The sequence below is a fragment of the Argopecten irradians genome, chromosome 2 (assembly GCF_041381155.1).
Source record: "Argopecten irradians isolate NY chromosome 2, Ai_NY, whole genome shotgun sequence".
In the NCBI taxonomy this organism is placed as follows: Eukaryota; Metazoa; Mollusca; class Bivalvia; order Pectinida; family Pectinidae; genus Argopecten; species Argopecten irradians.
Genome location: NC_091135.1, coordinates 48,491,265 through 48,514,402, shown reverse-complemented (window position 1 = coordinate 48,514,402; position 23,138 = coordinate 48,491,265). Strand labels below are relative to the sequence as shown.

The following is a 23,138-nucleotide window of genomic DNA, read 5'->3' as shown; positions in this document are numbered from 1 at the left end:
TAACGTCATGTTTGCAAGCGTATCGTCATACTTTTTGGAGAAACAACATGAATTGCACACACAAAATAATGACGTAACAATTGATCTGTAATATGCAAAGAGTGAATAGCACACAACAAAATACAATGCACCAATATCTTCATCAAATTCATTCAAATTGTATATCAATTATACTGAGATTTTCAAATAGAAAAAAAAAATGTTCTTTTAATCCCATAAAATTTGGACTTTTCAGATCAAATATATCCATTCAGTAATTTCTCTGTATTACGTTTACTAGTAATAAAACCCATTTGATCCCATAGAATGCCCTTGTTTAACCTCCTACCTTCAGATCAGCCAGTCGAGTCTTTGCCAGCATAATATAATCTGTCAGGAGTTCTCTACACTTTGGAGGTACAAATGGTGGCCGAAGGATATGTACCTAAAAAGATGCAAGCCAAACACTAGATTTCAACCAGTCAAAACATTTGATGTCAACATATACAGAGTTGTAATAATACTCATTACCACAAGAATTATAATTATTTATTCCATCAATACTTTTATTCAATGTTGCCATCATTTTATTCTTTTCATAATTTGAACAAGATGGGTAATAAATCAGTTGATTTTTAACTGATTGCAGCGAGTTCAATAATTCTTGGTGTATCCAAATAACATGGTGGTAAACCTAGAAATTCCTATATGTAATAAGTAGTAGTAATTATATCAACAAAACTATACATTATACTTTATTTTGCATAAGCTACAATCTATTCTGTTTTTAATATAAGTTGCATTTAAAGGCCTGTAAGTAATTGTGTGTATATGTGATAAGTGAGTGAGATGTATATATATATTATATATAGTTTGTTATTTCTAGTTTCTCCCCTCTCCACAATGTATACAATTCCGTTTTCCTTATTTAGTTTTTTCTATATTCTCCTTTTATTTCAGTAGTCTAATTAATTAACATTCTTCATCCTATCTAGATAATGCAATTGGATAATGAAAAAATGACAACCTTTTATCATTGCATTTCTGATTTATCCATGTCTTGAATTAATATATTTAGTTTTCATTTATTACTCAGTCTCCTTTCTACTCCAATTTGTATTTTTATGTCACAATATTTATATTTCTTTTTTCATTTCTTCCATTTCTAATTTTGAAATTACAAATATCTAAATAAAGCTTCCAAAAGTTAAACAACATTCATTTGTTTTTTTTTATTATTTAATTAATGGATCTCAAGGGAAGGACTAGTATCAAACTATCCTGTTGTCTAATTCCTTTATTATAACAAAACATTTTTTTTTTATATAATTGAATGTTTTTTTTATTTTAAATAATATTATTAAGTATTGAAAATAATGTATTTTGCAATGTAATACAGGATTTAGAAGCTTTGTTGTCACAGGTTGATAATTATTGCTTGGATAAACACATTAATTACACCAGGTATTAGGCTTTCCCTAATTACTCTTCTCAACAACAGACTTTGATCTACCTGTACTAGGACAATGGGATTAACAGATAATTAGACTGTGGCTTCCTCTTTGTGCTCTGTGCTAATTAATTATGATCACTTAAATGTCTTTGATCTCTCTCATTGTAAACATCCTCAAAGGGAAAGATGTGGAAGTCTGGGGGGTCAGAGTTGCTCAACTTTTAAGGTACTCAAATTAAATATCATGATAAAACTGGGAGGATTTCATGGAAGTCACCAAATCACTTCTGATATCTCAAACTAGTATCACTATAATTCTTCAATCCTAATCATTGACCATGGACCACCAGCAGATTGCTAGTCTCGCCCTAGAACTTCAGTCACTACTGATCGCACACGATAAGGCATTCACACAGATTCAGCTTATAGGTAAGTTATTAAGAACAGATTTTTCTTAGAAGTTAAGATTGCATTAAATTTATACAATTTATATCTTTTTGTTTTCTCGTTATATCATACTTGCATTTTTGATTAATTTTGATTATTATCTAAAATATTTTTATAACATTTCCCGAATTATTTATTGAATCTTTAATAGGATAATTTTTAACCTTATGTCTCATTGAGCTGCAGTTAATATTCAGATATTGAAATTGGATAATAAAAAAACAAAATTATAATTATTTACATCAAAATGATGAATTATGATGATTATAAGATACATATATACTACAGAAAAATAACGAAAATAAAAGTATATGCATTGCAGTGATAATATGATCTTAAAGGCTAATTAAATCCATTAATTTGTACATTATATAAAAATATTTACAGTTAAAGGCAAAATGATAACTAACTGATTCTGCAAATGAATTTTACACTGTCCATTTATGGGTTTTTTTCACTAAAGTTTGCCAGTTGTTACATCTTTTACACAATGTATGTTGTTTTTGAAACAGTTATTTAATTTTTGTTTTCCTTTCAGATATTAAACTCAGCGACTTGACAGCTAAGATACTTTCTGCCGATGATGAGGGACATGATGGTCTCAGACTACACCTTCTCAACAGGAAGTCAGTTGTCGAGGGAGTGAGACACACCTATCATCAATACCGTGTTGCCAAGTGGAACAAGATCCGAGCTTTGTCTGCCCTGATTATCGAGACATTTGCTGTAGACGAGTCGAGACTACCTCTCCCTCCACAACCTGATCAACCTCACCAACCCACTGAGCAGGATGACCTCGCCATGACACTGACCCTGGCTTACTCTGTGTGCTCCAGGACCCTGTGATTTACTTACATCAGGACTATGTCTGTTATTAGGTAGTTCTGAATGCTACAGAACCCTGTGTTACAGTTACTAGATAATACACTCAAGGACCCTATGATTTACTTACATCAGGACTATGTGTGTTATTAGGTAGTTCTGAATGCTACAGAACCCTGTGTTACAGTTAAAAGATGATACAATCAAGGACCATGTGATTTATTTATATCAGGACTATGTGTTTCATTAGACTCTTCTGAATGGTGAAGAACTCTAATTCATCATAGGTAGTTGGTTAACACCTCAGAACAGTGACTTACTTACCAGTTACTATAGAAGAACAATGTAAAGGTCAGTTCTGTATTAGAACACCCCAGAACAGTGACTTACTTACCAGTTACTATAGAAGAACAATGTAAAGGTCAGTTCTGTATTACTAGATATATATAGAATTTACTTACTGGATAATCAAAGAACAATACAGGACCTTGTGATATATGTAGTGTTGTGGTGGAGACTTTCATTTGTATCCATATCATACGATTCCAGAAAATAATTGACTGGAACTTGCTGTGCACTTTAGTTCTGGTAGTTGTATAGATGCTATATCCTCGATGTTTAGTCTAGTGCTCATAACAAATGTTGTTGCAGTAACACTCTGTCAAGTATCCTGTGTACTAAACTTGTTTTTGTTGAAACTGTTTATAAAACATTGAAATCTGTTTCATATTTTTTTTTTTTTTTTTTTCAAAACAATTCTTGCCATTTAATGACAAAACATGTAGGCACAAACTTTCATCCCTGAAAACAATGTACAAAGCACATCATTGTTCGTGGTCTTATGAGTATAAAGTAAAACCTTTCTATAAAGACCACAGAAGGGACAAAAAAAATCTTTAAGGTCAAGAGATCTTTTATACCGGTTAAATTGCCTAAAATTTGGTATCCTAATAAAGTGATCTTATTAAGCAGGTGGTATTTAAACAGAGATAGTCTAAGACAGGTTTTACTGTAGTTCTCTAACACAAATGAAGAAGGACGAATGTAAATCAGTAATTAACTTTTCACCACAGCCCTTTTAGATGTATTTATAGGCTGTTTGAAGGCTTGATTGATTATACTGAATGTCTTTAGGCAAAAGTTCACACAAAAGTAAACCGAAACTATCTTTTTAGCAACGGAATATTTTCTATGAGCCATGTCCTCAGATTATAAAAGATTTCTGATCAGTATCATATCACTACTAACCTAGCTGTACATTGCTCTGATGTAAATATTTGATTACCTTAAGGTGTGTTGTTGATTCATAAGGAACCAGATCAGTTAGAAACCTCATCAACACAGTGAAAGTCTTCCGTGTAGTGGTTAGTGACCTGGACCCATCTCCAAACATTCTCTGTTGGGGCAAGGAATTTATACATAGATTTTCAGTTTAGTTATCACAATATACCTGAAACTAGTCTGACAACTCATAGTTATAGTAATGATACAAAAAGCTCATTAAAACTCTCATCTTTTTCTCCTGCAACAAATTCTAAATAAAAATGTAGGTATAGCAAAATAAAATTAACAGCAGATGGATATGTGTAAAAAACATAAATAAAAATTATTTTGTGATACATTTGTAGGATAATAAAACCCCAAAAATGAAACATATCACAAAATTGTAGACCCATGCAGATTTTAACTACAATGTATTTTAATTCAATGCAAAACTGGTTGAACAGTAAAAAGTAAAATCAAACCAATTATTCTTTTTTAAATCAGTGTAAATCTAATTGGGTATAGTAGTACAGTTGTATGGGTAATGTGATACAATACAAATGACTATCATTAACAGTATCAAAGTAAACTACCTATCTTGCACTAGATAATGCTGAGTCTCGGACAGTACCTGAAACCAGTCTTGGTAAGGCATGGCTACATGTGTACCCTCCATACAGACTTGACGGGCTAACAGAAAAGCTGCAGTCACCTGGTCAGTGTCAGATTTATCCAGTCCAGTCCCCAGCAGGCTGTGCACAAACTCTGTAAGGTCAGGATATCAAATCAAAAGGTGAAAGTTTGGTGAATGATTATAAAAACCCACAGGTACAAGGTTATAAGCATCATCAGACACAATACAATCAGCCATGGGTCTCCGGAGATGAAAGTATATATCATGGTCAATGTTTAATATGATAAAGACACAGTAATAAAGCGCCAATATAGGCAGTTTTTGTTTGACATTTGTCAATAGCCTTGGACATTTAAGGTTAAAGTTATAATTAAGTAATAGCAACAAGTTAATGTATAAAACATGTCAATGTTGTGATACAGAGATGGATTATACAAAAACTTATATACATCACAGACTTGATGGTTTACCAAACAGACAATCTGTAGCTGCAGGCAGACACACAACTAATGTTGAGATCAGTGTCAGTAGATGAGGCCAGTTGATTGGTCGATCCTGTACTTGTCTGAGCATGTCCACTACCTCTTCATTATCAAGCACTAACAGCAGCTGTTAAACCCACATAAAGTAGAAATAGCATTTTACTCCTACAGGTTTGAAAAAGAAATGCAATGTCAATTGTTTTAGGAAATTTTATTTACATTATATGTCAGGATAGGTTTCTGTTGGTTTTGTACCTTTGGCTTTCTCTTTATTCAGAAAATATTTTAACATTTTTCACATTTGACCTTTATAACTTTGAAAGTATTCAAAGTAAGTTTAAGTATTCCTCTAAGGTCCATGGCTATTAGGAAATTGTTGACAGATGGTAACTGACCACAGTATTATTTTATTGATCAAACGATTCTGGTTTGATATTGAATTTGTTTACCTGTTTGAACATTGAAATGAGGAGCGGAGAAGATCTAGCGTAAGTGAAGTCTGCTTGGATATTAAAGGCTGAAATCGCTGTAAAAGACACAATAGGTGTTTGTGAACTGTCAGATTCAACAACTCTACAACTTACAATAATTTCTTGACAAGAATACAACATTTCACTAAAATTTTAATAGTTTATGGAACACATGTAACACTTGTAACTTAAGTGACAAGAATCAACTAATCTTAATACAGATGATTATACAACACATATTGAAATATGTAATAAATGAAGAACTACAGACCAGTTAAGAGGTAGTACCTTTGGTTGGGCGATGTGTAAGGACGAGGACTATGACATGACTGTACTGCCTCCTCACCCAATCTATACTGCTGGCCTGCTGTAATGAGGCTACAGGTAGTCTTACTGGGTTACTGTTTGGTGTCAAAGTATCAACAAGCTCTGAAATAACAATATACATACACCAAAATCATAGTACTGAAAAGATCTAGAAACATCAGGTAAAATAGAGTGATTTATCATTATATTTCATTTCTGTGAGTGTACTTTAGGATTTTCAAAGATACTTTATTATATAATAATTAAAACAATAATTTGGATACATTGTAGATAAAGTATTGATGACATTTTAATATTTTCAACACTTTGTTACACATTGGAAAAATTCAGATTTTTTTTTACTTCTGAGTTAACAAAGGTTATTTGCTTTGCGTCTATTTCACAAATGCATCATAAAGATTGGCTGAAATAAGACATCTTGTTACAAATGAAATGTTATATGAATATAACATTTATTATTATATCCTTCATTCAATTATGACTTACTTAAAATAGCTGAATCCAATATACCATTGATGAACTGAAACAAATACATAGTATAGGTAAATGATATTGTTAAATGGAAGTTGACAGGACTATTGAACCATTTCAAATAATCCAAGTATTCAAGTTGTGTTTACTTGAACATACATGTCTTCCATACTTGCATGTTACAAAAGTATCTGTCCTTGTGGGTAGGTATTGATTTTGACGTCATGTGTTACACAACATCATTTTTTTCAGAGAAACAATGCAAGTTTTCCACATGAAATAATGGCGTCACAACCAGTACCTACCAACAAGTAACAACAACTCTGTAATATAAGGACGGAATAGTTTGATCAGGATCAACATAGCATTCATATCAAACAGGTTCTTCTAGTTAAACAAACTAGTTAAATGAGATACACTATTAAAAATTGTATTTTGTTAATTTGTTTCTATAATGATAAAGGACAATAATCACTAGCTCCACAATGGAACTATCAAATAGGTAATAATTAATCAGAACATCAAAGTTCATTATCTGACTAGTATCAAAATAAATTATTATGATAAAATATTACCTTCTTCAGTGGTACCTTGTCAATATTACATTTCTCAGGAAATGCTAGCTGAGACAAGTAATTAATAAAGCCCTCTGAAAATAATTTAGCAATTTAGTCTTCATATCTTTTACAATAATGTTCTTTCTATCAAGCCAATTTCAAGACTTTCAAAATCAATATTCTGACTAATTGATTTTGGCATATTGAAAGGCTGATTATGACTGGAGGAACATATATACATTTGAGTTACTATTGAAATAATATAGGGATAATGTAATGGAAAGACTTGAAACAGCACTTTTTAAAATCTTAACTTAAGACTGCAATTACAGTAATTATGAAATAATCAGTGTTCAGCATTTAACATGTATGATGGTATATATCCTATCTTGACAGGCAGATAATCTTTAAATAGAGGTGGTTGTTGAGACAGGTTTTAGTGTAATTGTGAAACACTCAGTGAGCATTTTACATATTATGTATGATGGTATCCTATCCTGATAGGCAGATAATCTTTAAACAGAGGTGGTTGTTGAGACAGGTTTTAGTGTAATTGTGAAACACTCAGTGAGCATTTTACATATTATGTATGATGGTATCCTATCCCGACAGTTAATTGTGTATGTAGACCCTTACCCAGTCCAAACTTTTCATCTGGTTTCACTTCAAGACTGACACAGATCTGCTGTACTAACTCATTCACAAAGCATGCTTCATTTTGTTTACTGCAATTAAAATAAAAATATATATATATCTTAATAAATCAAAAAACAGTGATCATGTATCAATGGAATGTCATGAGAAGATAGTGATATAGTGACAGAAAACGATGCATTTCTAATTTTAAGTTGAGCCACATGTACTTTGGTATGTTTTCATCATTCAGATCTTTTATATAAGGTTTTCATTGGTCTAAGAATAAGATTTAGATTTGTCTGTTAGGCTGTACGATAACAGGACGGGGATGAACATGTTTAACGCTACAAGTTTATGCATCCATTTCTTGGTGGGGCATAGAATTCTTATTTTTTATAAGGATTTCTGTTGTATAAAATCTAAAATGAACATCATTTATATTAGGTACATTATCTACCATTATTTTTTTAACTGAATAATTTTATAACAACAAGTAATATCAGAAGATTTTTTTTTACTAAGTTAGGTAGGCTTCCACAGTCATCACGCCTGTTTCATGTAACGTCCACAAAACCTCCAAGGGGATACAACTCTACAAACAAAGAAATAGTTGGTATGTGAAGTCAAAAGCAGACCACATAAATTCACCTGCAACTACTGTATAACATAGGTAAATCAATACAAAAAATACACAAAAAGTGACCTTTGATGATTCTACAGTTACACCCGAAAATAAAAGTGTAAAACTAAGAGTATAACATCAACTCCAATATAAACAGGAATTTTCTTACAAGTGGTAGCTAGATCTAGCTCTCACTAAAAAAAAAGTTTGCTAATTCTTCCTACTACAATTATACCTCATAGTTTAAACACGGTCATTGTATTACTTCAAGTTAGAAAAGTGAACTTCAGCTACCACAATACTTTAATTTAAAAACTGATTTTCAAAAGTTATTCAGAGGTTAAATGTACGTAACTACTATAACTTTTAACTTGACAAACCTCTTTACATATCAGGTTGTAAAACCTTGGTCTCTGCAGGTTATGACTTTCCATCAAGTTCTTTGCTACTGTAACCACTCCAGTAATCTTATCCTGTGAATTATTTAAACACCAATTTTCATGTTAAAGATGCTCCACCGCCGACAGAGCATAAATGATATTCATCAATTGAACAATAATTGGTGTTTAATTGTGTATATATATGTCTAATTAACACAAAAAATAATACAATCTAATTTATTTTGCCTTTGTTGCATGAGCAATCAGCATTTCATTCCATATATGATTTAGTGCCACGGAATTTTTTCGGGATGCAATTAATTATTTTTTATATTTGTAACTGAAGAAAAATACTAAATAGTCTGATCCTGTTTTTAATAGTGAAAAAATGCCATTTGTCAGCGGTGGGGCATCTTTAATGATCAATGTTTTCAAAAAAAAAATTAAGCTAGAAATTTCAACAATTTGCCTTTCGATACAAGAACAGTTTCTATGAGATGTAATTTTAAGAATCTTCTATGTTATCATAACTTCCAAAATAGTACTATACCATGCACATTGCACTAATAAATAGTGACTCATTCTGATAGAATATATATTTAGAAATGTAAATTCAAGGAGACTGTGAATCATCATGAATACATATAAATTACCCGTAATGTGTGAGAGGAACACTGCTCTGTCTTGCTTCTTCTCACAACCTCTAGAATTCTATTGGCACATGTTTCTGTAGTATGTAGATCTGAAGTTGTTGGAGAAGAAGATGTAAATCCTTGGATAGTAGAACTCAAAACAGAAGCTGTGAAAGAAAGGCAATAACATGTTGACTTCAAATTTATAAATTTAAAAATATAATCAAAATTACAACTGAACCTTGAAAATGTAAAAAATGTAAGTACTTCTATTAATATGAGTTTACACCCTACTAGCATATACATATATTGTGTTCAGACATCGCGAAATGTGCTGGTCCGACAGCCAAGTCCGAAGAAAATTGAAGCGGACCACCTATTTAAAATCCGGTCCGGACCGACCGTCCGGCCATTATTGAGTACTGGAAGTCAGTAGAAATGGCATCTCTAAAGTATTACGCAGGTGCCAAACCTGGTAAAAGGAATGTAGAATTTAAACTGCTCAAGTTAATTATGTAAGCAGCTGCCTGGATACTAATAGCAGGAAGTTATGTTTACTCCAAAAATTCACATTAATGTTTGCCAGCAAAATCTGATTTGGTCCGGCTTACTCACAGTCCTTGTCGGTCCGAATATCCGGCCATTTTTTTCAACTTTCGCAATGTCTGTGTGTTACAATAGACATATGAAAACAACATTAAAAGGGGATACAACTGTATGAATCATGTTTTATTGAAAATTATCTATTGCTATTTGTATATGAGGATCTATATCAAGATACTTGTTAAACACCACACTTGACCATGGGAAAGAGATAATCATCTATATCCTATAAACTTGTTAATTTCTCAAACAAATACCTGATGAGTCCAGACAATTTTCTTTGCTCAGCATGCTTGTTGTCTGCAAAGCAAACCAGACTTACTGTTATGTAAAGACAGTACAGGTATTCATTTTATATTAAAGGGTATAATTATAAATCAATAATGTACATAGAAAGGTGACATGTATGGACATAATGTCACTTATCCAATAATAATGATATTTAAACAAGGTCCTTAAGCCTATTGGAGGAACAGAATTTATGGTGAACATTTTTCAATAAATGACCAACAAAAATCATGCATCATCATATTAAAGGTAGGTTTCGCCCAACCAAATAAATATTTTTTGTGAAATGCGATAAGCGGAAGAAAAGATGAAAAAACATATTAAAATATCTCAATTTAATTTCTTTATGTGTTTGAGATTGAACAAATGTGTCTTGAATACAAAATTGAAGGAAATCCTTGATTTATTACGGTGTCCGTCAAACAAAATAATATGCAAATGAAGCTGCGATGGATTGTGTTGTCGAAGTTTGGCGCATGCGCATTGTCACGCACTAAAAGTAAACAAAATGTCTGAACAAAAGTGTGTGCGATGAAAAAAATATATCTGAATCGGCAACAAAGTGGAGGAAATAATAATGGATTTGGTAGCACCCTAGGATATCTATAGGGAATTAAATTCAGAGATGACATGTAGCAATAGAAGAAACAGAAGCCACATCTCAAGTGGAACTTGCCGGGATCTGTTGGGACTCGTGTAATGGCATTGCACGTGGTGAGTTAAATTTCAACACATATGCCAGCGCACAAACAGCCGCAGACTAACTACATGTATATTTGGTGTACAAAGTTAGCGAGCGTATGTAAGTAACATGAAGTGTTTTAGATTATATGATATGTATAAACAGTCCCTCGCACTTCGATTTGTTGTTGTTATTTTTTTAACTTAACATGCCGTGGCAAGACTGTCACTTCTATCTGACATTTTGTTGCACGCTTCCGTTTGTTGCTGCGGCCTCGTTTTGGAAAAAATACGTCATGTTCTATGTAAAGCTTGACTTTGCTCTATTTTTAGAGGAGTATTTTAACGGTCAAGCTAGGCAACAGACCACCCATATTGTTCACTGTATGCATTGAAAATGATCTGAAGATTATATCTATGTATAGGATAAATTTCAATTTCGTAGTCTTTATATTTCATTGGGCGAAACCTACCTTTAATGGAATCAAATTTGTGTGTATGCAGTCTATATGGATTGACTCTTCAAATATCTATATAACTATAATATATATATATATTATGATAATAATCTTAAAACAAGTATTTGTTTTCTGCATATTATTTCTTTCCTGGCCATGGGAAAACATTCTCTTCTGCCAGTTGCTCAAGTATTACAGCTAACATTTTATTATCGGTAGTTTAAATCAAAAGGGTTCTGACTATATCTATAAGACTGGAGTACCAAAATATTGTTATGTTATTTTTCTCATCAGTTTCTCATCAGTCCAACATCATTGGGAAGCCACAAACCGCTTGTAAAGATGTATAGTGATATTTACAATAATGGTAATTGTTATCACCAATCCAATATTTCCTCCTTGTTGGAACGCATACAATCAATGTAATACCTCATTAAAGACCTGGTCTAGATCCTGATGGTAGGAAATAAGTTGTATCACTGCCTCCTTTAGCATGGCTCTGCTGCCTTCTGATAGGTCTGCAGTCTGTTGTCTTTTATGTGATTCTGGAATTCAAATAATTTAATGTAAATGTACCCATGCATACAGTCAAACCTTTAATTTCTATAAAGGACACCAAATATATATTTGTCATATTAAAAATGTCCGAAGACTTGTATACACAGATCAATTATAATGAGTAAATTGCACAAATGTCAGAGGGTGACAATTTTGTAAAAGGAGCGGGTCGGTGTGACTTGTAAATAGTGTTAAATACGGTCTCTGTCACTCAGCTGACGGAGCATGCTTCTTTGGCTCAGTCGGTAGAGCCGTAGATTTCCACGCCGGAGACCTGGGTTCGATTCCTGGTCGGGTCACTCGACAGGAATGTGTATTTTCCCTGTTCTTCTACATTGGCGCCCAACTAAATAACCCATGGTAGGTGGTTAAAGAGTCTCGGGTTGAGATTTAGGAAATCTCAAGAAAAACAGGGGGAGTAGTGTAAAAGGAGCGGGTCGGTGTGACTTGTAAATAGTGTTAAATACGGTCTCTGTCACTCAGCTGACGGAGCATGCTTCTTTGGCTCAGTCGGTAGAGCCGTAGATTTCCACGCCGGAGACCTGGGTTCGATTCCTGGTCGGGTCACTCGACAGGAATGTGTATTTTCCCTGTTCTTCTACAATTTTATAGACAGGTCACATTATATGCTGTATAATGTCCTTTATAGTTTACAGACTGTTAGCTACTGTTGTAGCAGTGTAGCAGAAAATTGTCACCTTCTGACTGACTTTCCAGTAGCACGATATAGCTAACTGATTGTATACTACATGTACATTTTTTTTGCAGGTAATTCGCAGGTTTTCGGCCTCATTGGAAGTCAGGAGACTTATGGAGAGGCATTGATGGGCTCCGTGATTGCGGTGACTGATAGGGGTTTTTTAACCCCTCCCTACACCGACTAGAAATTGAGTTCCGGTTGCGCGCGCAATTAAAACGTAGTATTTACAGTTCATATAATACAAGTTAAAAATGCTAGTATAGCATATTGAGTGGAGCCGAAGGATATAGATTTGATTTCTCATGAGGTATAATGTCATAATTAATATTTTTTAAAATATAGTATTTGGCATTAATATATAAATTGGTGGTAATAGTGGGCTTTCCCCAGACATCTATTGACACCAGTTGGTATAGTAAAGTTTGATAGTGGACACACTTTAACTTAAATTCTAGATTAATTGGGTAGATACTTAAAATTTTAGGCCAGTATTAGATTGTCACTTAAATGATTTGGCCTTATACTTAATTATTTGGAAAACGATCCTTGGTTAACACACAGAATCAGTCGGAGGCGAACTTGCTTGGATGATGTTTCCAATGGTTGTTCAGTCTGCTTTTGAAGATATTGACATTTGGTGCACTCGATACGTCGGTAGGAAGACCATTCCATAGGTTTACCACACGGTTCGAAAAGAAGTTTCTGCTTGAGTTTAGTCTGAAGGACTTCTTAAAGATTTTATTGGCATTTCCTCTAGTAGCTGTGTATGTTGGTTTTTGAAACATCCTTCTTGAGTCTATAGAATCTATTTTATTGATAATTTTGTAGGTTTGAATCAAGTCGGATCTTTTTCTCCTATACTCCAGCGTTGGGAGGCCAAGTTTTCTTAGTCTCTCACCATATGGGATGTCCTTTAGGGAGGGTATCCTTTTAGTTGCTCTTCTCTGGACGTTTTCAATAGCTCTTTTGTCTTTCTGGTACATTGGTGACCATATAGTTGAACCATACTCTAGGTGGGGTCTTACAAGTGTCTTGAACAATATATTGAATACATCTGGGTCCATGTAGGTGAATGTTCTGAAGATTACCCCCATGATTTTGTTTGCTTTCGCTGTTGCGTTGTTTACATGTTCAGTAAAAGTTAATTTGTGGTCTATAGTCACCCCCAGGTCTTTTTCAGATGTAGTTTTCTTGATTGTTATCTTCGAGTTGCTATCTCCAATAGTGAATTTTGAATTTTTGATTCCATTTCCGATTTCCATATGTTTGCACTTATCTAGATTGAGTTCCATAAGCCAGGTGTTTGTCCACTTAGTTATGTTGTTTATGCTGCTTTGGAGCTCATGAATATGTGTTATAGTACTTGATGCTGAGTATAATTTGGTATCGTCTGCGAAAAGCTTTGTGATACAGGTAGCAGCTTCTGGTATGTCGTTAACATATATTAAAAATAGTACTGGTCCAAGTACGCTGCCCTGTGGGACTCCACTGCTTACTGTTTGCACATCAGATTTTCGGCCATTAATAATAACTCTCTGTTCCATTCCAGATAGAAAGTCTTTTATCCTAGATAGTAGCTTCCCTTTAATTCCGTAGCTTTCAACTTTATGGAGAAGCAGACGGTGAGACACTTTGTCAAATGCCTTTTTGAAGTCAAGGTAAATGACGTCGATGTTATAACCGTTATCTAAAGCAGTTATCCAGTCTTCTAGTGTCTCTAGTAGTGGAGTTGTACAAGATCGCCCATGTCTGAATCCATGTTGTTCTTTAGTGAAAAAATTGTTGGTATCCATATGTTTGATTATTGCGTCACGAATTATACGTTGTAAAATTTTAGAGGGAACAGACGTCAGGCTAATGGGTCTGTAGTTTCCTGGATCTTTCCGTGACCCCTTTTTGTATATAGGGCTAACATTGGCCTTTTTCCATTGGTTGGGGAGGGTTCCTTCTTGTAGAGATTTCCTGTAAATCAAGGTGAGAGGCCGTTTCAGTTCCATACATACCTGGTATTTGAGAGATTGAAACACTTTCATTGAACTCAATTCTCTTTCTCTTCATTTTCAAATGAAAGTTGAAAAGGGTCTTTAAAATTGTTGTTATGATATGAAAACAACATGGGGTGGGGCCTGCTTGCATTCTTGACAGATCAAGTTTAGTAAGAACAATTGTTAGGTATCTAAAATTATTCTCTCACTGAGTCTGTGACAGTCTCAGTGTGCATGTTAGCCTACCTGATTAGGCTGATTACAACGTGACACAGTAGTCTAGGCCTAGGCCTACTGTATCCATGCGTGTCTGAAAATATCTGAAATACCTGTTGATATTATTCACCATTAACGATTTAAATGTTTACCAATCAAACTAAAGAAGTTTTCGTCACATCCAGAGAGTGTATTCGCTGTTGTATCCATAACTTCAGGTGAACTTTATTTTCGGATCTCCCGCGGTTTACCGGTGTTCCCTCATATAAGCACCACCAATATTGGTGCTCTCATATTAATGTGATTTTAAAATACATCTATATAAATATTGCTTAAAAATATAGTGTTTCTTACTAAATTCCACCAAAAGAAGAAATCATACAAGTATCCCTTTTCATCTTTGTTATAATTCCACAAACTTACACGGAATTATACTCCTTATGACTGATTTTAAGGCCACACCGTAAACAAGGGAGATAAGCCGTGGCTTACAAAATTTGCCAAGATGTCGTACATGACAACTCGAGCCGTAAGTCATGGCCAGAGAGTTAAAAGTCTTTATAAGGAGGCTTTAAGAGCAATCGAGACAACAAAACTATTCAGGTAATTTTGCAGAATCTGTTAACGCGAATATGAAAATGCTTACGGGTTTACGATACCTCTGAACACTTTTGACCTTGTAGCACAGGGACTTGAGAATATTTAAAAAGAGCATTCTAATAGTTGAACCAATGCTAGAGCATAGACTCAAAGATACTTTCTCAATGTTCTGTATCTGTATGTTTTTCGTCGTAGATCCCGATGACCGATGTTTTACGACGGCGAGAGAGTGCCAGGCTGTTATTGGCCGTGTTCTCTTCTGCTCTTTGTGGAGTCTTAAATTAAAAACACCAAGAGACTCGGCGCATACCACTTTTACGTGAGGTGGTTCCACTCATTTAGCTTCAAATAAATAATTAATCTTAATGTAACAGGGTCTACTTGGTGGTTTTAAAGTAATGAAGCACTCCACGCAGAAAGTAATCCAATGATGAAGTTTATTCTTCTTCTTTGGTGTATCACCATCCGTCAATAGTGACGATTTTAGGTGAGTGATCGGCTCAGTGGCGTGGGGGAAGGGGTTATATACAGTGCATTTTTTTTTCTTCTGGTGCTGGAATAGATAAAAGTTGATAAGTTAAAAGCACGATAAAAATGAGGTGTTTATTTGTGAGTGGGGGCTTCAAGGGCTACGTTGTTTATGTTTGCCTTGAAGCCCTCCAGTGTAGTGTTTTGTACTGTTGCCACAGGGAGGAGATTCCAGTATGTGATGGTGTGTGGGAAAAAGGAGTACTTAAATTTTTTTAATACGATTTAATACGACATATAATGGATGCAGGCTTTTAGCCTCTATATCCATATCAATATTACATGAATTCAATGATACAGTGATTACTACTTCTAGTGTAATTATAAATGTTCTTTGTATCCATATTCTTCTAATCGTTCTATGTAGAGTATACAGTATACATATAATATATACATGTAATTTAGTGTTCATTTGAGTTAATAAGCATATATAAAAGTTTAAAGTTAAAATATTTGTTGACAGTTTCTCCAATGATTGTCTAAAAGAATTTCAAATTTCTTGACATCTGTTGCATCTATAACATGCTGGGGTAAATTGTTCCAGGTATCTACAACTCGAAAACTGAAAAAATGTTTTCGAATATCAGTGTTACATCGTTTTTTGAATATTTTTAAGGAGTGTCCTCTTGTCCTGCTGTTGGTATCCATTTGGAAAATAGACGATGTGACGCGCTCATCATAAATATTTTTCGTTGTTCCAGACATACTATATACTCTCTTTTCTTTGGATTTAATCGCAAGGACTTTACATTTATTTGGATGAAATTTAAGTAACCACTTTTCAGACCATTTTTCAAGATTTATCAAGTCACTTTGCAAAATGTTTTTATCATCTATGCTTCTGATTTCTCTGTATAATTTTGTATCGTCTGCAAAAAGTGGCGACTGGGATTCTGTATTTTCTGGTAAATCATTAATGTAGAGTACAAAAATAAAATTGGTCCAAGGACGCTTCCCTGGGGTATGCCGCTTAATACAGGATATATCTTTGATGTTTCTCCATTTACAATGACCTTTTGGCATCTATTGCTAAGAAAATTTGTTATCCAGTTAGTAGCCCTATCACTCACTCCATATCCTTTAGTTTCTTTATTAGACGACGGTGTGGGACTTTATCAAACGCTTTCATGAAGTCCATGTAAATTACATCCAGTTGACCACCGTTGTCAATGTCCATTCTTCCAAAACCATTAGTAGCTGAAGTTGCGTAGATCTCCCATTTATAAAACCAATTGTTTATTACTTATTTTTGTCCATGTGATTTACAATGCTATTTCTTACTAATTTTTCCAGTGTTTTCCCAATAATACTTGTAAGACTGACTGGTCTGTAGTTTCCTGTCAGATTTTGAGCCCTTTTTGAAAATTGCTGTTAAATGTATCCTTTGTGGCTGCGATGTGTCTGTATGCATAGGGATGTGTGTGTCTAGTGCGGGTGTCTACAGGTGTTAGGTATTGTTCTGGGTTGATGGCAACGAGATGGTGTGTGATTTTATATAGGAGGATGAGTCGTGATTGTAGACGGCATGTTTGTAGTGTTGGCCATTGGAGTGTGTATAACATGTCTGAGACTGAAGAAGTGTTATGATATCTGTTTTGTACATATCTTGCTGCTCTGCGTTGAGTTTTTTCTATCTGTTGTATTTGGCCAGTATTGTGTGGGTCCCAGATAGAGGAGCAATGCTCTAGTTTGGGTCTGACAAGTGCTTTATATGCGTGTTCTTTAATGTGTGGTGAATTGATTGTGAGGTTTCGTTTTAGGAAACCTAGTGTTCTGTTTGCATTTGCAGTGATGTTGTTAATGTGTTTGTCCCATTGGAGGTTGTTTTGCAGTGTGAGGCCTAAGTATTTACTGTGTTTGACGTGTTCAAGTGAGTGGTTATGGAGAGTGTAGTTGTGGTGGATTTTGTTGCGTTTGGTGGTAGTGGAGATGACGTTGCACTTGTCGGGGTGAAATTGCATTAGCCAGTCGTGTTCCCATTGTCCTGCATTGTCAAGGTCGTGTTGTAGTTTCTGTGTGTCTTCTTGTTTGTGTATGGTCTTGTAAATGATACTATCGTCTGCGAAAAGTCTAAGGGTGCTGTGTTTCATGTATTCATGTAGGTCGTTGATATATATTAGGAAAAGTATGGGGCCCAGACAGGTTCCTTGAGGGACTCCGGATGTTACTGGTATTTTGTGTGAGTGTTTGCCCTCAAGTATTACTGTCTGGGTGCGATGTGAAAGAAAATCTGTTATCCATATGCATGTGTGTTACCTGTGATGCCGTAGTATTTGAGTTTGTACTGAAGGCGTTTGTGTGGTACTTTGTCAAAGGCTTTTGCAAAGTCCATGATTATGATGTCTGTCTGTGTGTTGTTGTTGTGGTTTTGTGTGAGGTCGTGTATGAACGTGGCCAGTTGGGTTTCGCACGATCTGGAAGGTCTAAAGCTGTGTTGTTTGTCGTAAAGTATGTTGTTGTTTTCCAGATGTGACATGGTGGCGCTGGTGATTATATGTTCCATTAATTTGCATGTGATGCATGTGAGTGATATTGGTCTGTAGTTTGGGGGATTGTATTTGTCGCCTTTTTTGTAAATGGGATTGACATTTGCGTGTTTCCAGTCGTGGGGAAGTGTTCCTGTGGTGAGTGAGCATGTAAATATTTTTGTAAGGATTGGAGCTGTGATGTCTTTGAGTTCTTTCAATATTCTGCCATGAATGTTGTCGGGGCCAGTTGCTTTATGTGGATTTATATTGTTCAGTAGTTTGTGTATGCCCTGTTGTGTTATGTGGATGTCTGGCATAATTGGGTGTGGTGAAGTTCCTTTGTCAGGTATGGTTGTATTCAGGTATGGTTGTATTCTGTTCTTGTGTGAAAGCAGACTGGAATGGTTGGTTTAAGATGTTGGCTTTGTCAGTTGTGTCCGTCAACAGATGTCCGTCTTTCCGTAGGGCTGTGATGTCAGAGTTTTCTTTCTTAGTTGTTTTTATGTACGAGAAAAGTTTTTTGGGATTGTGTTTTTTGTTAGGGTGTGAGGGTCGAGGTTCGTCTATTGGTATGTCTGTTATCATTTTTTCTAGGTAGTTGAGGTATGCGTTTCTGGTTTGTTTTTGTAGTTCTGATTTTATTGCTTTATATTTATGTTTGATTTCTGGTTTGGATTTATACTGTTTGTGTAAGCGTTTGGATTTGTTTATGAGTTGGCGAATGGGGCGGGTTATCCAAGGGAGTTTGGATTTGTGTGTGATGTGCTTGGTGGGTATGTTTTTGTCTATGGATTTGTTTAGTGTTGTTTTGAAGGAGTGCCAGATCTCCTTTACTACATAAAAACACCCTCTTCATGAATGAAGAGGGCCCGACTCCCGGGAACACCCGTACGTCGTATGGAACGTGCGCACAAAACGATAGTAATGGAGCTGATCTATCTAAAGTACGCTCTAGATCAATATAGTCATATATACATGTACGTCCTTCCTCTACAACGGCCAGTACGGGAGTGACGCTACCCTAAAAAACGCGGGTGCGCAATGACCCATGGTCACTCTCAATATAACCTCTGAACCCTGGCAGACAGGTTTGCACAGGTGTTACATAACAGTGTAGTATAAACACTCACGTACTACACACAGGTAAACATATACGGTAACCTTATGTACATATTTGTTAATACAAATGTTAATACAAATACCAAATAAATTAATGCTAATTTATACAAATGCAAATGTCAAATAATTGACACTGTTACATTAACCATTGATTTTTTTATTCCACCCATATTATAATGTCAACTGTGTGTACATAATACATACCTTTGACAATACCCATTGATTGGATATGTTTGCTTCATTGTCTTAGTAATTTGCTTTACCATCTTTTGTAGACTTGACTATAGATTTGCTGCAGTACAGATAAGAGCAGAATTTGATAAACACAAAGATGAACGAGATATGGAGAAAATTGATAAACTGATAGCGGACACAAAAGAAAAAATATTCCTGACAGTACCAAAAACTAAGCAGTGTAAGTGAACAAGTTCTATGTTATACAATTGTCTTGTAAAGTTTACCTCAAGACATATGCCACATCCAGGATTTGGGAGCCATTGGAGTATCATTGTCAATTTATATATAATTAAGATATATATACATAATTCACAACTTGCTATTAAATTATTACATTTCTATGATCAGTAAACAACCCTAAAGGATATGAAAATTCCTAGTAATCCTGCACCGACAATAAGCAGGTAAAATAAAATAAAAAATCTTAATCAGGATCAAAGAACCAGCCTTCACTTAATTATATCCACCCCTTGAATATGTCACCAGAACTTAAGACAACAGAATGCACAAGTAATTTGGTCCTTTGAAGTTACACAAAGAAATCAAATTCAAAGGAAGTCTCTGCACTTTACAGGACCTGAACTAGCTATAGCTGCTTCATGTTTCTATGAGATAGTTCAGGGATACATATAACATCAGTGATAGTAACCCATGGTGCATCAAGGATGCCCCATTTCTATCTAGTGCAATAATCCACCTGTTATCAAGTCATGGAAGTCACAAGGCTTTTTAATTTCATTTGTAGGCCACTTTTACCTTAACTCTGATATACTGCTTAGATATTTTATAGAGCTTTTTAGAATCAAAATTACAATTGATATTTTGTCATTATGAATTCAGTGTCCAACATTGGCATGTACAGTTTTATAATTAACTTTATTCTTTACAGTTGAACATTGTCCTAGAGGTATTGCACATGGCAGATATGACGTTAGTCCTGATATGGTAAGTGGATCCGAGAGACTATGCCGGTAGCTATAGTTAAATGTTGACTGGGACTGCAGTCACAAAATTTTATGTTTTAGTAAGTTTGTCAAAGAGCAGCATAGTACAAAACACTTCAAACAAGTTGATGTTTTAATCATGAATTGATTTCTATAAATTTAGATTTATAAGGTTCAACTTAGATAAACTGTAACATTTTCTAGTTACATTTAGCTGGTGCTGACTGTGATAATTGTTAGAATAATTAAGTGTTTCAAACCTACACAGTAGTTCGGTAGACCTGTATAGTTAGTTACCTGTGGGATAGTTACCAGAGCTTTTTCTAGGGGCTTTTTAGGGCCGATAATGGGCCCCATTCCCAATGGAAATTATTTCAAATTTATACCCAAAAATACAGGTTAGTCCTGGAAACTTCCTTCCCTATTCGCCAATATCTTTCTCAAAATAAGGTAAAAAGGCCCCTTCCCAATTAAGTGGAAAAAAGCCCTGGTTACCATCTATTGCAACAAGACCAGGGTGATGTAGCCCAATGATTTAGCTTTTAATGAGTGCTAATAGGTATATATCAATTTTCTTTGATTTACTATACTCAAGGCATGGAAATCGTTGCATGTTTTAACTTAAATGTACATGGTACACATTTAATGAAGAACATCAGTAAACCTATTAGTTATCTCCCCTTTAAACAGAAATTACCACTATTTGTAACCAATAGCCTTTGAGATGTATTTATTAATCCATCAATTAAATATGTGTAAAAATAAGGAAACCAGTCGAACACTTATGTTCATCTTGTATTTACAGGTATTTGATTTTTATCATCCCTTGGAGAAGGCAGCCTACCCGAAGTACTTTGCCAAGCGAGAGTTAGCCAAGCGTGACCACATTTTGTGGTGGGAGAAAACATACGGCAACACAGAGAGCCATGCAAAGAATTAACTGCATTTTTTGTGAAATTTTCATGGTAGCTTTCTGGATTCTTAAGTTGGAACTGGAAAGTAAAGTTGACAACAAATTGTGTTGAGGCAATTAGTTTGTCAGATTGGAATCCAGTCAATGGACATGAGTAGAATATCAACTTTAATTCTTGTTAAACTTTTCCATCGGTATTGTTCTTTTGTGTATGAAACAAATGTGCTATCCAATAAATGATTGATTACAATATGAGCTAGATATTTTATATGTTAACATTGGACAAAGTAGAATAAACCTCTGTTCAGTACGTGGTGATTGAGTGGCATCATGGCTTTGATGATTCATAGGTGATAGACCTAATGGGAAAGAAATTAGAGAAAATTCTGTTTTCTAAGCATGCACAACCCAAGTTTTACAGATTTCATGAATGAAGCAGCAGTGTTCACAAGAATTTTCCAAAATATGAGTGGCATTGAGAGATTATTTTGTCAAGTATTGAAATACACACTATATAATTCAGTCTTCAACCAAGTGATAAAAACCACACTGTGGCATTGGTTTTTAAGCCATACAATGTATATGGTGGCGTGGTTTTGAAGTCATTTGTCTGTCACCTAGCCAGCCATAGTTTGATCTGTGGCACAGGCAAGGTCACCAGCGCGATTATAGGGATATTACTGTTTACCCCACCCTTGCATTACCAAGGAAATAATTGTAAGTCTGAAGCTGTGGCCATTATTTTTCACATAGACAATAACATGGCCGACAGATGAAATCAAAATAGGATAGGACAGTACATTACAGTATATATATCATGGATTTTTAAAGGTTTTATTTGTGATCACTATTTCTCAGATAAAACTGAAGGTGCTCATGATAAGGTTATCTGTGTTGTGCGGCTTGTATTTTGAGACCAATCTAAAAACAACATGGATAACAGGGTATCATTTGGGATTTATATCATTGTGAAAAATAAATCTTTAGTTATCGTTATTTCTTTTAAAGATGCTCCACCGCCGACGAAAATCGTACTCTTCATGCGTACAATAATTGATGTTTAATCATGTATATATACGTCCAATTAACACAGAAAAAAAAAAAAAAATTGTTTTGCATTTGGTGCAGGCGCAATCAGTACTTCATTCCATATAGGTAGAACAAAGTGCCACAGAATTTTTTTGGGATGCAATTAATTGTTTTCGATATTTTTATCTTGAAATACAATTACAAGCTCAAACATTTCATGGGTGGTAATTGTGTAAAGTAACTTTTGTAACTGAAAAAAATTACTAACTTGTCTGCTCTTGTTTTTATCCCCCGCCCAACAAAGTTGGCGGGGGATATACAAATGGGTTCCGTCCGTCCGTCCGTCCGTCCGTACGAATGGTTTCCGGAGCATAACTCTAAAACCAGTAGAGATATTTCCACGAAACTTCATACACAGATTGGTCTTATGGTCTAGTAGTGCCTTTTGCTATTTTTAGGTTTTCATTTTATTGCATTTTTTCCGTAACCATGGAAACATTGCTGAAAATATCATATTTTTGTACCAGGTTCGTTTCCGGAGCATAACCCTAAAACCAGAAGAGATATTTCCAAGAAACTTCATAGACACATTGGTCTTATGGTCTAGTAGTGCCTTTTGCTATTTTAAGGTTTTCA

The 23,138-nt window shown here is 34.7% G+C and overlaps 3 protein-coding genes across 4 annotated transcripts in view; 2 read left to right on the top strand and 1 right to left on the bottom strand.

Annotated features, from left to right (window-relative positions):
* Window positions 1-14,940, bottom strand: part of LOC138315767 (Fanconi anemia group A protein-like) — a 33,534-nt gene extending 18,594 nt beyond the window's left edge. Inside the window, exons 1-15 of one of the 2 annotated variants that reach the window (XM_069257016.1) lie at window positions 14,817-14,940; window positions 11,635-11,750; window positions 10,036-10,078; window positions 9,197-9,342; window positions 8,544-8,636; window positions 8,060-8,133; window positions 7,542-7,630; window positions 6,924-6,997; window positions 6,364-6,397; window positions 5,839-5,979; window positions 5,530-5,606; window positions 5,069-5,207; window positions 4,596-4,729; window positions 3,987-4,097; window positions 329-424 (exon numbers count right to left, since the gene is read on the bottom strand). In XM_069257016.1, the coding sequence (XP_069113117.1) occupies window positions 329-424; window positions 3,987-4,097; window positions 4,596-4,729; window positions 5,069-5,207; window positions 5,530-5,606; window positions 5,839-5,979; window positions 6,364-6,397; window positions 6,924-6,997; window positions 7,542-7,630; window positions 8,060-8,133; window positions 8,544-8,636; window positions 9,197-9,342; window positions 10,036-10,078; window positions 11,635-11,750; window positions 14,817-14,874 (1,425 nt within the window). In that variant the 5' untranslated portion in view covers window positions 14,875-14,940. Of the gene's footprint in view, window positions 1-328; window positions 425-3,986; window positions 4,098-4,595; window positions 4,730-5,068; window positions 5,208-5,529; window positions 5,607-5,838; window positions 5,980-6,363; window positions 6,398-6,923; window positions 6,998-7,541; window positions 7,631-8,059; window positions 8,134-8,543; window positions 8,637-9,196; window positions 9,343-10,035; window positions 10,079-11,634; window positions 11,751-14,816 lie in introns of those variants that run through there. The other variant, XM_069257017.1, reaches the window with a different exon arrangement.
* On the top strand, window positions 1,384-2,725 carry LOC138315769 (uncharacterized). The gene is made up of 2 exons (XM_069257020.1): window positions 1,384-1,861; window positions 2,418-2,725. Exons 1-2 carry the CDS (start codon window positions 1,771-1,773, stop codon window positions 2,723-2,725), a joined length of 399 nt encoding a protein of 132 aa, XP_069113121.1. The 5' UTR covers window positions 1,384-1,770.
* Window positions 14,941-15,107: 167 nt separating the features above from the next.
* LOC138315765 (NADH dehydrogenase [ubiquinone] 1 beta subcomplex subunit 9-like) lies at window positions 15,108-21,723 on the top strand. Its single transcript, XM_069257014.1, has 4 exons — window positions 15,108-15,267; window positions 19,655-19,794; window positions 20,506-20,561; window positions 21,366-21,723. The coding sequence occupies exons 1-4, from the start codon at window positions 15,170-15,172 to the stop codon at window positions 21,498-21,500; spliced, it is 429 nt and encodes a 142-aa protein (XP_069113115.1). The 5' UTR covers window positions 15,108-15,169; the 3' UTR covers window positions 21,501-21,723.
* Window positions 21,724-23,138: the final 1,415 nt, after the last annotated feature.

Bases quoted from the DNA above. Each gene is read 5' to 3' on its own strand.
- LOC138315769 (XM_069257020.1), top strand. From the start codon at position 1,771: ATGGACCACCAGCAGATTGCTAGTCTCGCCCTAGAACTTCAGTCACTA. The intron at 1,862-2,417 runs GTAAGTTATTAA...TTTTCCTTTCAG, and splicing joins CACACAGATTCAGCTTATAG to ATATTAAACTCAGCGACTTG.
- LOC138315765 (XM_069257014.1), top strand. From the start codon at position 15,170: ATGTCGTACATGACAACTCGAGCCGTAAGTCATGGCCAGAGAGTTAAA. The intron at 15,268-19,654 runs GTAATTTTGCAG...CATCTTTTGTAG, and splicing joins GAGACAACAAAACTATTCAG to ACTTGACTATAGATTTGCTG. The intron at 20,562-21,365 runs GTAAGTGGATCC...TTGTATTTACAG, and splicing joins ATGACGTTAGTCCTGATATG to GTATTTGATTTTTATCATCC.